The sequence below is a fragment of the Leptonotus elevatus genome, chromosome 13 (genome assembly GCF_054856555.1).
Source record: "Leptonotus elevatus isolate MCC_2025b chromosome 13, RoL_Lele_1.0, whole genome shotgun sequence".
Lineage (NCBI taxonomy): Eukaryota > Metazoa > Chordata > Actinopteri > Syngnathiformes > Syngnathidae > Leptonotus > Leptonotus elevatus.
Genome location: NC_141251.1, coordinates 10,074,318 through 10,090,927, shown reverse-complemented (window position 1 = coordinate 10,090,927; position 16,610 = coordinate 10,074,318). Strand labels below are relative to the sequence as shown.

The window sequence follows — 16,610 nt, the reverse complement described above, 5'->3', positions numbered from 1 at the left end:
ATTTACCCAATTAAAGTGGCTGCAAATTGTTACCCTAGATTTATTGGTTAAATTCTATGAGTTATTTTTTTCAGTGTTATGCAGACTCCGCATCAGTCTCTTGTAGTTAAGGGTGCAGGGTCGTAGGCGCAAGGCGGTCTCCAATTACGAACGTCACATACACAGCCGACTACGTCACCTGTAAGGGGAAATCTTAGTTTACCTGACTAAGCATGTGCCAATATGTCATGTACGGAACAGGGAGTCTATTCCTGTTCCGCAACATCACGCTAAGGGGGAGCCGCTACAATTGGCCTACTTTCTATCCCACAACGGCGCAAGCGCCCTGTTTCGCCCAATTCTCCCTGCGCAAAGTCTATCAAAATACTAAAAGAAAGTAAATGCCACCCATGCACAGTTAATTAAAAGAAAAAGAAAAAAAAAGACCACTTTCTGGGAACATAAATAGAGCCCTAAAGTTTCTCGGTTGGCCCAGGAACGGTTTAGGTTTTGAAGAGCGGAACAAGATGGACGGATGGTTTGAAATATACCCATCTGATCATATGCACCAAATGTCAACCAATCTTAAAGGCTGACCAAAATCAATATGCAATTTATGGCGTTGAAAATGTAATTGCTATTTAATTATGCACAATTATTCAGTTTATACAATGAACTAACAATCTCTTAAATAAATAAAAATCAATCAATAAATAAATAGGATATCATATGCATATTTTTTTCAAAAGTATCACTGAAGTTAAAATTTTTAAATTTCCACACTTGGTAATTTAGTAAAGCTTGCCTAAATCGCTAATAAAATAATGACGGAAATACACATTTCTCATATGGTGTTGAAAGTGCATTGTGATTTGTCTATGGATTGTCTACGGCTGTGTGAGAGAAAGATTAACCTCAGCTCTGACCCCCCAGAATGAGGAAGTAGACCCCCAGTGTGACTCGGCACATGCAATTACATTGAGACACAGTTATATAACTTAATAAAGAAATAGATACTAGATGATTAATTAGAGCACGATAAAACTAATTGGTTCTGCTTTTGATTCAGAGAATGATTTGCCAATGCATTACGGAAATTAATTGATTTGCAAATATTACACATAAATAGGTATACAATTGTAGTGTAAGTCATGTCAAAACATTTTGTATAATACATACATGAACACACCCATACACTAGTCATTTTTTATAAATTCATCCTGGCTTTATAAAGGATCTCCTTGCGATTATCCAGTCCCCCCTCTTGCTCCTCAACATGTCTATTGGCTAAAGACTAGCCGGCCTCTCTGTGCTCTTTCAGCCTGTTGTTCTGGGAAAAGCCGAAAGGGAAACATTTAGGTTGTAGGGCTCTTTGAGACACTCTGACAGTTGACTGATGACCGTCCATAAAATGACAAAGCATCGCTGTGTGGTAGCCAGTGTGGCCCACTGCCTCCCCATGGGAAACTAATTGCTTTGAATTGTTAAAGGCAACATTATTTTTCTGCCAATCACTGCCTTTCAATGGTCCGAAAATGAGCATGAAACAAGCCTTTTCAGCGAACAAAAACGGTAAATGTCCTCAATGTTGATCAAATTAACTTCAGCACTGTGACAATGGACTATATTTGTGTGAAAATAATGGCGTGCCACGAAAGGAGCTTTTATGCCTGGATTTCACAGTTGTAATGTAAAACTGTTCTCCAATGAATAAGGCTGAGCACTCTGAATAGATGTGAAAAAAGAAACAAACTCAAATACACAATAAGCATTTTGGGAAAGTTTAAAAAATAAACATATATATATATATATATATATATATATATATTTCTTTTTTAATTTGCATATACATATTAACGTGCATAAAAATATTTTGAAAATGAGTTGCCTCTCTCTCTCTCTCTCTCTATATATATATATATATATGTTTTTTTTATTTGCATATACATATTAAAGTGAATAAAAATATTTAGAAAATGAGTTGCCTCTATATATATATATATATATATATATTTTTTTTTTTTTTTTTTGTATATACGTATTAACGTGCATAAAAATATTTAACAATGAGTTGCCTCTAATTGTTTCCACTTGTGGTGAGAAGCTTTGCTCAACAGCACAAGCTACAGAGCTGTGTGTTTTTAATGTGTCTCAGCATTGGGGTATGGCTGGCAAAAACGCTGTTCCTTCTCAGCATTGTTCCCCTGAGGCCTTGAAGCACTTTGGAGATAAACACCGTTTAGCAGTTAAAAGAGGCACGGAGGAAAAGGCTTATCAGATCAGTTCTCAATGGGCTGTAAGCTGCATTATACAGCCTGGGCCCCAGATAAGGTGTTAGCCAAGGTTTGATGCCCAGTAGCACAGATCTTTCCTCTCTATGTTAGACCCCTGTAATGACTCCTTGTGGAGCTCAGCTGGTGGTGTGTTGAGCAGCCCCCTTTTGCTTCTCTCCTCACCCTGCAATGAGAGGTTTGAGCTCAGAGAGGGAAGAGAGAGGAGAGGAAGGGGGATTGGCTTTAGATATTCCCCCTGTCCCTTTTCCTGCTCTGCTTTCTGGGGGTAGGGAGTCACATTTCGGACAATAGTCAAAAAGATGGTTCCCAACCAGCCACTGAATGGGAACACTGTTGGTGGTAGGACTTCATTCAAAGCCCAGCTCGGGCACATTGTCCTCCCAGATCAGCAGAGGATAATGGAGTTTGCTGGTGGCTGCCAAAAGGTTAGCAGCCTCTATGAAAGGACCGACCCATTATTTATTGCCCTTTACAGAGCCCAAGGACCCTTTTTGTGCTCCTCCTCCCTTCCTTCTGCACTGCCAGCCTTTTTCTCACTCGGGTGCTCCGGATCTGCGCACGACAGGTTCCCCCAAAGTGAACGACTGAGGCGCAGTACCCTCAACAACCTACTCTGGGATGCCTATATAACAGGCTGTCCGGAACACGTAAAACCTCCCATCTTTCCTTCACACCACTTACCCCTGATGCCCGACCAGATAAAAAGAAGTTTTAAATTAAACGATATGACCCAGAAGTAACAGCAAGGTTAAACGTGAGGATTTTAAAAGCAGGGAGCGTAGGAAATGCCACTCAGCCAAGTGAATTTTCATTCAATCCCTTCTGCCACCTAAACTGCACGTCTGACACTTCAACTATTTACATCTATTTACAAGCTGACAGTGGAGGGGGGAAAAAACAGCTGTAAAACCATAATAAAAGTGGAGGATTCAATCAAAATAGAATCTTCATCATGCCAGTAAATCCAGCTAAGTAAGGGCATAATAAAAATGCAGGAAAACATCCTTGTCCATTAAAAGGTGGGCCATTCTTTCATCAAAGAGAGAATGGTGTAAATAAAATGTGTCCCATAATTCAACTATGTCACCCATATACATATAGTTATTCAAAGTGGAGGTGACAGGAGGACATGTTGTGCATTTTGATGCCATTTAGATGGGAAGTAACCTAACAGGTAGAGGACAGCAGATATATAGAGGACTCGATTATCAATGCTGTGGACATAATTATGTGTGCTTAGGGATGTCACAAGAAAACAAATATGGATTAAATACATAAGCAAAAACTAAATATAGTCACACATGTCAATGTACCTGTCTAAAACGTAGCTCAGCGCCTTCTGTCTGGTTCCAGAGTAGACTGAAGGGCTCTTCTCGCAGGCCACCAGATTGGAAGCATCGTGGAAAAGGTGGATGTTTACCAGGTCAAAACAACTGGGATGAAAAAAATTAATAAAACATGGCTGGAGAGAACTTCAAATGATTAGTCCTGTAACACATCAGCATACTGTATTTCACAAAGCCACAGTTGAGACCGTCAACAGATTTACGTTGGATGTGTGTTTGCTTTTTATTTGGCTTTTTGTGACATTGTTGTAGCACTTATTTGTAAAACTGGGGCGCCTTCATCATAGCATGCCAGTATAATGATTATGATGATTACTATTTTTATTATTATATGTGCCAATATTTGTTTGATCTTACATGTGTTTGATTTTAATGATTGTTCTTGTTTTGTTTGCGGTAGATCTTTTCTTTTTCTTTTAAATAAAATGGCCTATTATTGTACTGTATTCGCGTATATTGGAATTGTGATACAATATATAGTTGTTGTTTTTTAAATTGTGACTATTACATAATTACAGAGCTACTTCTAGGGTACAAGTTTGATGCACATTTCTGAAATATTTTTCTTGCCCTCAAATTACATTTAATCATGTTATTATAAGTATATGTTATTATTAGGGATGAGGAAAAAACTAAGCTAAGTTGATCACAAAAATTGGTCGATACCTTCATTACCAGTTTATTTTAATCGTGCTGGTTTTTTTTGTTCTTTTTTATGTTATTTTATTCTAACATGTTTAAAATAAATAATTCAATCAATCACTCAAGACTCTTAAAAATATGATGACAATATTATGACTTCAGTGGTGTCCCAGTACTTTTGTCCAGTTTGCAAACCAAAGTTAATGATTAAACATTACTGGTTGGGAACTATTACCTTGGCGTTATGTTTAATTTCTATTATTACCCCCCTTGGAAGAATTTTTGGGGAACCCAAAGTGGGCCAATCAGTGCTCTTGATTGGTTTGTGATCAACCTTCGAGGTTCCACGAGTTAACACTGGATTAGTTTAACACCCTCTGCATTGTAAGAATCCTCAGCAGTAGAGGCACAAATAAAGGGGCTAATCTGCTTTCATTCAGTTTGTCATGTCAAGATGAAGGCGATAGCTCAATGCATAGTGATGAGTATGTCCCCGCTGATCGTATCAATCTACTGTGTTTGTTTGCATTAAAGACGTGCCCTTATCTCACGGGGTTTCCTCTGCAGAGGTATCCGAAACAAAATGATTCATGTGTGTCCTCCTTTATCGCTATCACTTAACCAGTCACTCTCTCTTTCTCCCTGCTGCGCTTGTCAAACATCATGCCCGTATTAAATGCATACCGTTTCAACTCTTTAGTTCTCATGTCATACCTCTATTAGATTACCACTCACCCCGACCCGCCCTTCCACCCACCATCCTCCGCTCTTGCAAACTTGAAGCTGGCATTTGCATTCCTCCCACACAGGTTCAATTGCATGTAATGTTTTGTGTCATCTGTCATATGCAACTCCTTGACTAACATGATTATGCCTAATCAAATCCCAGCTTGCTTGCCCGGAGAGGATGTAGCTATGTAACTAACTCTCTTGCCTGTGCTGTCGAACACAGCATTTCTTTGTGAAGAGGAAAAAATGACAGCCAAATTTGAATCGTCATCCTAAGTCACATTAATGGACTTGTAATCACTTAGGGTTAAACAATGAGGTGATACATTTGAGGGGGGAGGTAAGATCTATCCCAAAAACACACAAAAAAAGACTCACCAGTCAGGTAGGGCCCATCGAGTTCTGATGAATCCCTTTCTGGACCACTTGCACTGTAAAGAACAAAGTACCTTAGAAATAAATCATGTATTGCAGAGTACTCACATTTTTGCACAAAGTATCACCTTAAAAAAATAAAAAAACATCACTTAGCCCTCTAGGCACTACTTAATGACGAACGTGTTCATCAAAAAGATGGAAAGTTCGAAGGAGAAGATGGAGGTTTTATGCCTTGTTTTTCTTCTTTACCATTCGGCTTTTCCTGTTCAGGCCCCGACACACCAGTCTTACGTCGGGAAATAGCTGGGCAAAGATGGTATGCGCCATCTGATTGGTGTAGAACGCACCGTCATAACGTCGGAGCCATTGTCGGAGAACCTGGGGGGCGTTTTCAGCCTGAATCGGCATCGGGCAGTCGTGACATTTGATCACTCTGATTAGCTGTTAGCTAGCGATGAATGTGGATAAACGGTTAAGCGATGGAAATCTTTTGCCATTTTGCTCATTTTGAACATATTACCCTTGCTTTTGGACGTACGATATTGATCTGGACATTGCTTAACACTCTGCAAAGAGCCTGAGCGTGTGCATTTTTTGGGGAGTGCATCATGAGTGAAAAAGATAGCGGCAAGCTTTATTTTTTTTTTCTTCTCCATATCCTGCCCCCGTAAAGAGCTTTCCGGTTGCCTATGTCCAACAATGAATAGTGACCGCTGCCGATGGTATGGAGGGGTATTACAGTGCAACGTCTTGTGCAGCGCTGTTTTATGAATGAGCTGGAAAAATCCAAAAATACCCACTAAACTATGGCCAGCTGATGGCAGCATTGTATCTCTTTTCAATGGGCTGACAGAGTATTAAATTACATGAAAACATGGCGTATCTTAGGAAATAGAACGTTTTCAAGGATGATGTGAATGATCAAAGCGTTTGTCACATTAAATCTAATTCACAGGGTGTCACTAAACAAAAAATATTAGTGTCAAATCAAAGTCACTGTATCTTTTCACAAAAAGCTTGTTTTCTCCTTATTTTTTTCCATTTTCGCTTGATGTCACTCACATTACCTATATTCAAATGGTGATTACTAAAGAACGGAATAAGGTAGAAACATACTTTTTTTTTTCTCAAGAAAGAATGGAATCCAATCTTTGATTTGCTATGTAGTCATAGCAAACAATATTCTGTTTGCCTTTTTGTCCAGCTGTCAGATTACCCAATAAATTTGCTCTGTGTCATTGACCGGACGTCTAGTCACACTACAAGTCTGAAACCGACAAGACACCACCTGATCATCGCGTGCTGTAATGCCATGAGCTCTGGGTCGGCGCTGGTTGTCAGAAAAAAAGGAGGCAGGACAGGGAGCGTTTGTGTGAATGGAGCATGCGGCTGTGCCACACTGCATAAAAAACATAAAAGCATTGCTTGCGCTCCCGGCTCAGTAGTGTTTAAAATATGATTTAGTAGCCAACTAGTTACATTTGGTGAGAGGTAATGCTCACCGGCAGGACTTCATTGACAGCCGCCTCAAACATTAAAAGTCCCCAAATTTAGGACAAGGCTCTGAGCTTTCTTCTTCTCTGTCTGCCTATAAACCTGTTTTCCGCCTCTCTTTCATATTTGACCCACAGTAGCCGAATTTCCATCGGCGCACTGTAAAGCGCTGAATGCGGTCATTGTTTACACGGGCCTCAACCGATCCGGTATGGAATTCATTGGCTGAACGCTCATAATTGGTTGGCAAAGTTTTAATCTAGGTGCCTAAAAAGTACATTCAATTACTTAATTCTACTGTAAGCCACAGTAACATTATGCAGTTTGAACTTTACCACTGTGTTTAAATAAGGGAAGCTAAAAATTCAATTAAAATGCATTGCACATAAAACAACTAAAACATGTTTTAAAACAAAAGGTTATTGAAAGAATAAATGCAAATGTATTAAAACTTTAAAATTAATATAACTGAAGTAAGAGCTAAGTATCTACAATACAATGTTCTAAGACAAGTTGTATGAATGCTACTGAATTTCTGGAAATGAATTGCACATATTCTAGATTAGACTACATGAATTGCAAACATATCACTGCACAGACTAAAGCACTTGTAAATAATAACTGTATTATCAATTACTATATATTCAAAAATGTTTCACAACATAATGAATATTATGCAGTTTTATATTACAATGTGAATATATAAATACGATGCTTTCTCTTGCACAAATGCACATCTATTTAATATTTTACTGTATATTCAAAAGCACCTCCTGAAAGACACTTCCCTGCTACTTCTGGCAGTTATTTTTCATCTTTATGTCTTTCCTTCTTTCATTTTATATCAGCTAAATGCAATAAAAATCTTTAACTCGGATGCCAAAACTGAAAATATGCTTTTCTTTGAGAGAAATGCACATTTTCAGTTCACTGACACAATGTACTCCTAAATTCTGAAAATAATGAGCACATTGATGAATTGTGGGGGGAAAAAAGTTATATGCAGCATGTGGACATCTGGTATACAACAGCTGTTTGATCAGGTCCCTCCAGTCTTGAGTTAATTATCCAATCACAAGTCTAAAGATCTTTCGCAAACACCACATGATTCACCACGAAGCTGGTTATTAAATGAGGGACAAATTGATGCTGTGAGTGTTCTCGTTCTCAAATGGATAAATAAGTCTCTTTTCCACAGCCTCTCGTTTACTGTGCAACTCTCTCTGATACTCCTAATGGAGAGTTAATTGTAGTGATGAATAAACTAATTATGGGCCAGGTCACATAATTACGAATTGACTAATTTCATTTAAAAAAAAGAGACACACACAAAAAAACCTTGGCTTCACATTAAAGGGCTAAGAGGTATTTGATTGCGCCTCACATCCTTCAATCTGCATTAGAACAAGATTAACTGTATCAAATTGAATTACATTAGCATACTTGTATTAATCCATACTGCCTTAAGAGGATGTATGGGCCCAATTATGAGTTGCTGTCCAAATATTGTGACGTTAAAAGCAGTAAATGAAATTGGAGGCATCAGAGTGATTGACCTTGCACTTGAAAAAACAATATACTTTGGGATAATTTTATAACAATGACATGCATATATTAAAAAAACAAAACAATTGACTATAAACACCAATATCCATTTACATCAAACGCCGTGTAAAATCTACAGCACGATTCATGCTTTCCCCTGCGACCTGTTCAGGTAAAGTTGAGGAAAGAAAGTGAGTGGCTCGGATGACGAGGGACAAGATGAAAAGTGATGCTGGGGGTGGTCGTGCTCAGAGCCCGTACAAGCACCGACTGCAGCCAGAGACGTTTAATCTCGATTTAATTTAAAGAGCCATTAACTGCAATCACAACATTAAAATCAATCACTTCCCTGACACCTGGCCCCAGATTGCCCCATTTGCTCTACGTATGACTGATCGGCCCTCTGCTTCATCGCTTGCTTATAAACACACACACATACAAACACACACACGCGCGCCACTCACATACAGCAAAACCCACAACCGCATTATATATATTTTTACATTAAAGGCAATTTCTGGTTTAGCAGAAATTCAGTTAATATGATAATCTCATGAAATCAATCAAAGTCAGAGGAAGAAAAGAGTCTCTCTATATTGCTTGACACGATGACATCATAATTTGGTTGCTGACATTGAAGCAGAGATGATGGCACGGATAATGTCCAGCCTCACCGAAACTAAACACACACGCACACACATGCATCTTAAAAAAAGATTCATGTTGACAATATAGTGTCACTTCTTCAAAACAGGAGACATATTTGGATTAAAAGGATAAGTGACATGTAATCATATCATAAATCAGATTTAGTGGCAGTGAAGAGTCACTGGGCGGAGATGAGGGTGGGAGTCAAAGGGCAATGGTAAAAGGTCGCAAGGCTCGAGGTGACATTGGCTGACCCACCACAGGTCAGTGATGGCGTCTCTGCCCATGACAGTGATGAACGGCGGCTACACGGCGGGTCACATCCAGGGGTGTCAAGCAATACATATACGAGCTGACTGCAACACACACACACACACACACACACATACACCCATACACACAAGTGCAAGGAAAATTCCGAATGACAAAAAAAACAATACCAGAAAAACAAAATATTTTCTTGGGAGTTTTTGGTGTAGTACGTTCGCAGAAAATCCCCATCTTAACGACCCCACAATTTGTAAGCTAAAAAAAAGACACAAACAGGATACAGATTATCCTTGACCAAAATATATTTTCACCTTCTACAAGACCATTCAGTTTGATATTATATTTTCGCTCAAAATCTGACAATTATATTAAACAGGTGAGGTTGGAAGTGAGATCAGGGCTGCGGGTACATAAAAGCCCTATGACATAAATGCACTGTGGGTAAAAAGTAATATGCCCAAATACTGATTGATTTGAGCCTCCACCAGACAGTAAGATGAATCTTTATTCCATCAGCCAGCACATCAATAAAAGGTCTCATAAGGATTCATAAGTGGTGATGTACATGTGCATTCATGATAGAATGAAGACAGAGCAACATGAGCTATCTTTCTCAGTGTCCCAATGTACTAGCCACGGTTATAGAACTAATCACTGTTATAGAAGAAATAGAGTGGAACCTAAAAAATGTGGAAACTTAACTGTTCTCTGACACTGGAATTTGTTCAAATTTAAGTCACAACTATAATTAAAATAATCTGGTCCAACACCAAACATTGTGTAAGTGTAAACTGTACATATGTTAACATTCACTTCTAGCCATTTTCGCTGAAGCAACCCCCTTCGCTCCTGGCTGTTTTACTGGATTTTGACTGATTTTGCAAGGCCCACAGAATATTGTGTTCTATTGCTATAAAAACACGGAATTTACCAAAAGAAAACATAGAGTCTCTTCTTTCATCAGGAAAAAAAAAGTATATTTGTATCTGTTTCCGTTTTGCAGCAATTAGCATTAGAATATAGCTAAGTTTCCTCTTTATTAACAAAACTGTTAAAAACACTGGGGAAAAGAGCTTGCAACATGGCCCTGGTTGATCTCTGATACTCTATTGCTACCTGCTGACTGTCTTTTGTAATAACTACCATTGCTTTAAGCGACCTCTTCAGTTCAGAGGCTGCATCAATGCCTTCCATATGCTCTAGCATAAACAAAACAAATAAAAGACATATAAATAAGTTTTTGGGACCATGGCAATATAAGGATGTTCAATGCCACTTTTTTTCTAGAGCGATACCGTATCACAAATACTGATACCAAGTACCGATACTACTGGTACTTTTGATACATAACCCCCCCAAAAAACAACATAAAAAATAAAAAATAAAATAAAAAACAAGAAGCTTCATCATCTTAACATATCCCTTCAGACATTGATGTATCATGCACTGTAAGTTAGCAGAGAACCACATTGACCAAATTTAGAGTAATCATGTCCCTGTGTCACAGCGGATTATAGAGGGGAGAGGCAGAGTGTATTGAATCAATTCAATGCTTTTATGGACATGCTTATGGCGTGAACAACAAATACAAACTCTTATGGGATTTGATCTACTGCCTCCCGGCTATTTTCTTCCTTTTCTTTTTTTCCCCCGTATCCTGTGTAAAACAATCAATAGCAAGGGCACATTAAGGTTTTGGTCGTATACGTTATTTATATTGGTCAATGACAAATCCGTATGATGCAATGGTTTGTGAAGGCGTGTATTACTGCAGCAACCATGTGAATAGATTCATGCTCAGTGGGGGGTGAAAATATTGTCACAACAACGCAAGACAAGACACCAAATCTATTATGGCAACCTTTCAAAAGATATTTGCAAAGTTCTTTCTTGATGAATATGTTAATTAATCTCACATTACACAGCAACAAATTATAATAAATAGTTACGAGTATGAATTGCAAATGTAATTCCTTTATAGACTATTAAATTACAATTAAATGTAGACACAGAAAACAACAGACCAAATTTAGTTAGGATATACCCCCCATGAACTTGTTAACACCGAGAATACTCTAGAACTCATTCAAATAATTGGGAGATTCACATCAAATCTGGCAGCATGAGTTTAGTTGACACTCAGTAAGGTTTGAATATGAACGTGAATGGTTGTCTGTCTTTATACGGCCTTGTGATTGAATGATGACCAGACCACTGGTGTCTGCATTTCGCTGGAAGTCTGCTGGGATAGGCCCCAGCTACATGCGGCTTTAAACAGGATAAATGGTTGAATGGACACACACAATATACAGTAGGGAATGTCTGCAATATTTGATCACCTCCAACACAAGCGGTCATTCCGAATGTTAACTATACAGTGCCATCTAGGGATGCAGCTATTTGAATAATCGGGTATTCGGATACAAATAAAACATATACATATATTGGCTTGCTTAAAGAACATTATAAATACAGAAGACAAAAAACACATTTCCACTGAAGCAACCCCCTTCGCTCCCGGCTGGTTTACTGGATTTTGACTGATTTTGCAAGGCCCACAGAATATTGTGTTCTATTGCTATAAAAACATAGAACCTACCAAAAGAAAGATCAGAGTTTCTTGTTTGATCAGGAAAAAAGTATGTTTGTATCTGTTTCCGTTTTGCAGCAATTATCATTAGAATATAGCTAAGTTTCATCATTATTCACAAATCTGTTAAACACCGGGGAAAACAACATGGCCCTGGTTGATCTCTTATACTCTGCTGCCACCTGCTGGCCATTTTCTGGAATAACTACTATTGCTTTAAGCGACCTCTTCAGGTCAGAGGCTGCATCAAAGCTTTCTGAATGCTCTAGAAACGTGTTTATACGTTTTTGGGAGCAAATTAGTTAACTGAAAAGCTGGTTCTCACAAGAATTTTGTACAAAACTGAAGTACTTTGGGGTCAATATTCGCTACTCTTTGTGCTAGTGTCTCAATCCAAGTACCTTGTTTGTCTTTTTGTTTTTGTTAAATTAAATGACTTTTTTGAGCCATCACTCACTTTCGAATTACGGTAATGTATTCACCTGTGGAATGCTGCAAAAACGGTATTTTAAGCATTCCGCAACTCTTTTGTTGCACCTGATCCAATATTTTTGTAACGTGTTGCAGAAATTTGCAGAAACAACAAAAAAACAAAACCAATAATAATCATCAGTTTGAACATTAAATATCTTGTCTTTGTAGTGTATACAATTGAGTATAGGTTGAAAATGGTATGGAACACGATTTGTGTTCCATTTGTATTTACACTGTACATAATGTCCAAAATTCACTGGAATTGGGGTTTGTACATTCTTCATTTCAGAAGTTGACCATAGATTGCAGTTGTTTAATTTACTTTATATATGTGCACACACATGTACGCATACAGACACTCACACAGAATACCGTCACAGGATGATGTCATCAACATCCAGCCCAATGACACTTTATTGATGGGGACCTATAAAAGGTAAGCCAAATGCAGAGTAACAAACAGCCGTCTTCCACCAGCCAAGTCATCTGTCTGCCATCACTCTATAACCTCCTACAGCGGAGTTCTTCTGACAAATAAAAAAGTAGTTTATAAATGATAAAATATCTAATCTACCCTAATAAAATATTTCATTTGAATTGAACATCAGTTATGAGCATGTTAACGTGATACAGTGGCTGCCCTCTTGGTTTGTCTGCTAAATGTCTCTTTCCAAATCTGTCAGTCCAGTATCATGCAAAGGCGGTGCCTGTGTGACCCGAACAAGCTGAGACCCGAGCAACTGATTTGGGACCGCGTGTGGCACGCTGCTCAGTCCAAGATCCCCATGTAATAGGATTCCTCAAAGCCTCAGATGGATGGCAAATGTAGGCAGTTTCATCTACTAAAAGAGGGCATAAATCACATGCGGAGGAAGCAGGGACGAGGCAGGGGTTATCACCAGTCTGCCTCCCTCATGAGAGCTTTGCATTAAAGCATTAGTGAAATTAATTCATCTTTCATAAGAGGTTTGAGCAGTATCTGTGATCTATGATAACAACCAATTTCTCACTATGGAGGAGGAGGGAGGGACGGGAAAAAAAAATACTCAGCGACCCTGATAGACTACACAAATCTGCTCTTTTTAAATGGGCTAACATTATCTGGAGTGCCGCTCTCCGGAGCATCATCCCAGATTCATATCCCAGTCAGGAAAGGAGCATAAATCACAGGGCAAAACTTTTCTTCGCCAACCTCCGTTCTTCCTACATCACTCCCCGTCTCCCACTCAAGATGCACCGTGCCGTCACGTTTTGTGTTTTTTTTTATACTCGGCTTGATAAAGACAGAATTATACTCATTTTAAATTTGTGTGCGTCTTACTCAAGGCAGTTACCGGTCATTTAAGGTCACATCTCAATTTGGGATCTACGATATCTGAATTGTGGCATCGCAAGGGTGTGGATGCATGACGGTCTGCAGAACTTGGATGGGTTTATATGGAAGCTACAGTTTGTGAAAGACATAGAAATGGGGGGAAGAGTGCAGAGAGGGCTGATTCCATCTGTTTTGCATATATGTGCAGGGGCGGCCGTTGGAGCATGGTTGACAGATGAGTGGGGAGTGTGGGGATGACACGCGGGCGGTGGTGCTCTTCATGACTACATCAGCACAGCTCTGCTCAATGCTCAGCTCCCCTATTACGGCGCACAGCACCATACAGGAGAACTAACACATTACAGTAAGCACAGAATCCTTCCTCAGGAAACAACAAGCAGTTTCTGTTTCCTAGTTTTCAGGAAGATGGCGAATCACTCTGGTCCCACCACTCACCTCAGGAAAGTAGTCCTGTGGAAACTTCTCCTTCTCCAGCGAGGGTGCGCATTCTAGTGTCTCCGAGCAGGTTTCCTTCCCAATCACCTTCCTGAATTTCTTCGCTGATTGAGGAAAGGAAAAAATATATATAGGTTAATTTGTTTAAAAGCAAACAAACATTCTCAAAAAAAAAAAAAGCATTAGGGGCTATGAGCAACAACCTTGTACAGACAACTGCACCATCTGCTGGCCTAAAAGCAGAGCACTCATAACTTGAAACTAGGGGTCTCAGTGCACAGTAAGTAAAGAGTTCATTAGATGTGAGGGAGAATTTATGTTGTTAGTTTAAAACGTTAAGTTAAGAAGTTAAGAAGCAAAGGACTAATTTTAAGTCTATTATCCCCCCTCCGAAAAAATGATAAATAGTATGTTGTCTTAATTTTGTAAAACGTCTTTTTCCATAAAAAAATAAAATAAAATAATACAAATAAATATATATATATATATATATATATATACACACACACTCCTTTTGTCCGTCCAGACTATTTCCCAATGATAATCAAGGAAAAAGGGCCGAGCAGATGAAAGGCGGAGCCAATCTAACACTCTGTGGAGTAGGTGATAAACACTATTTAACTCTGAAAAAGATTAAAATTACACTATGGGAGTTAAAATGTAAAATTTTAACGCTGCAATGTTAACTCTCCAATTTTTGCTGTGTAGGGTAATTACAATGAATTAACTAAAAAATACATTGAGCTTGCTTATTTTGCCACATGATGAGTTTTTTTTATTCTTTCATTAGATAATAAAAATGTTATTTCCTTAGGTACATGTTAAATATCGCAATAAAATCGATATCCCAATATTCAACGTAATGAATACATCGGGATAAGTGGTATAACTTTTACACATACTATTAGAGAGACATTTGTGAAGTAAAAAATACATAACTATTTAAGTTATAACAAGTATTGGTAAATCAAAATTCAAAAGTACAAAAGTGTGCACAGAACAGAGTAGTGGTCCTCTTTCCTTAAGGACCTCGCCCCTGCCATCGCCCTGTCCTTCACTGGGGTAACTGGCGCTTATGCTGACTTGGGTCTAATAGGAAGCAAGGCCCCTCCACATATATATCCCTTCTTTAATTAGCGCGGCCACAGGGCTCTGTGGCCCTCTGACACCGCAGGCTGATGAGACTGCCGTAACTGTCCAATAACCCGCTGAACACCATTACTGTAAGCCCGAAATCTTATGAATTAAATCCTAATATTAATAAGCATTACCAGTCAGTACCGCTCCTTTTACATTATCCTCAAAGACATTCTTAGCTCGTTGGTTTTGATTGAAGCGGGAATAGCCTGCAAATGGTTGTGTGCGATGTGGAGTGGAGGGATGAGGGGCCACCATAGGAGGATTTTATTTCGAGCCTGTTGCCATGATGTATATGTGTGACTCACCTTTGAAATCAAACTGCTGGATGTTTTTCAAAGATTCATGAATGAAGTAGAAACTTCCCAGAGCCTGCAAGAACAACAGACAGTAGATGTAGCAGAGGAAGTTGTGTAATGATCAACAAACACAAATGTCTTGCTGTACTTCAATTTGTCTTATAATTATTCAAGACTAAGGACACTAAAACGCACAAGTGAATGTGTTCAAAATGTATTTGAACACATTAAGTCTTCAGTTTCCAAGAAACCCATTTTGTGGAAATCTGCAAATACAAATGGGTGTTACACTAAAGTTAGAAGTAGAACTGATAACATAACCACAGTACAGTAAACAGTGCAGTTCTTCTAATGTGGCGACTCATTAATTTCAGCTAACTTAAGGACGCATTCATCTGAACATTTGAATGGGCATAGATCCACTTCAATAGGCTTAAAATTGAAATTTTCTCTGTGAACAATCGGAAAACTTTCCCAGGAAAAAAGTGAGTCGCACAGATGGGGATTTGATGCGGTTCACAGTCCACTACACTGCTTTCTGTTGGCCCTATTTACATTTAGGGCAACTAAAGGCAAAGCTCAGGCTCAATCCGCTATGTCTTTGAGATGGCAGACCTCTGGCTTGGATAATTCGGAGTCTCTTTTCTCTTCTTAGGAAAAGGCTGGTGAGTAACTTTTGCGACAAAGAAGAGTACAAATTAAAATACTAGTGAGCATTGCAAGAAGTTAATGGCTAAAAACCAGAAAGCAAAAGACAGACAAGAAGAGAAGTCAAGGTACTAGATGGAGAGGAAAACAGGAAAAGACGGGTAAGTGATGAAGTGAAGATTTGAGGACCCGATCTGATAAAGGAGACAAGGCATGGGTTTCGTCTTCCTGTATGTTCCTGTCGAGGCCTGGTGAAAACGCCTCTCTCCGACAAGATGGGAGACAGTCTGGGCCCAGCCTGCATTATTTATGAGTGCTGGCACATCTTGAGATTAAACATTTGCTGATTTGTCAAAAGCACAAACA

The 16,610-nt window shown here is 38.9% G+C and overlaps 1 protein-coding gene across 4 annotated transcripts in view; it reads right to left on the bottom strand.

Moving 5' to 3' along the window:
* inpp5a (inositol polyphosphate-5-phosphatase A) overlaps positions 1 to 16,610 on the bottom strand; it is a 132,390-nt gene that overhangs the window by 53,376 nt on the left and 62,404 nt on the right. For all 4 annotated transcript variants that reach the window (XM_086093526.1, XM_086093525.1, XM_086093528.1 and 1 more), the window contains exons 5-8: positions 15,606 to 15,669; positions 14,161 to 14,264; positions 5,369 to 5,421; positions 3,587 to 3,706 (exon numbers count right to left, since the gene is read on the bottom strand). In XM_086093526.1, the coding sequence (XP_085949652.1) occupies positions 3,587 to 3,706; positions 5,369 to 5,421; positions 14,161 to 14,264; positions 15,606 to 15,669 (341 nt within the window). The remainder of the gene's footprint in view (positions 1 to 3,586; positions 3,707 to 5,368; positions 5,422 to 14,160; positions 14,265 to 15,605; positions 15,670 to 16,610) is intronic.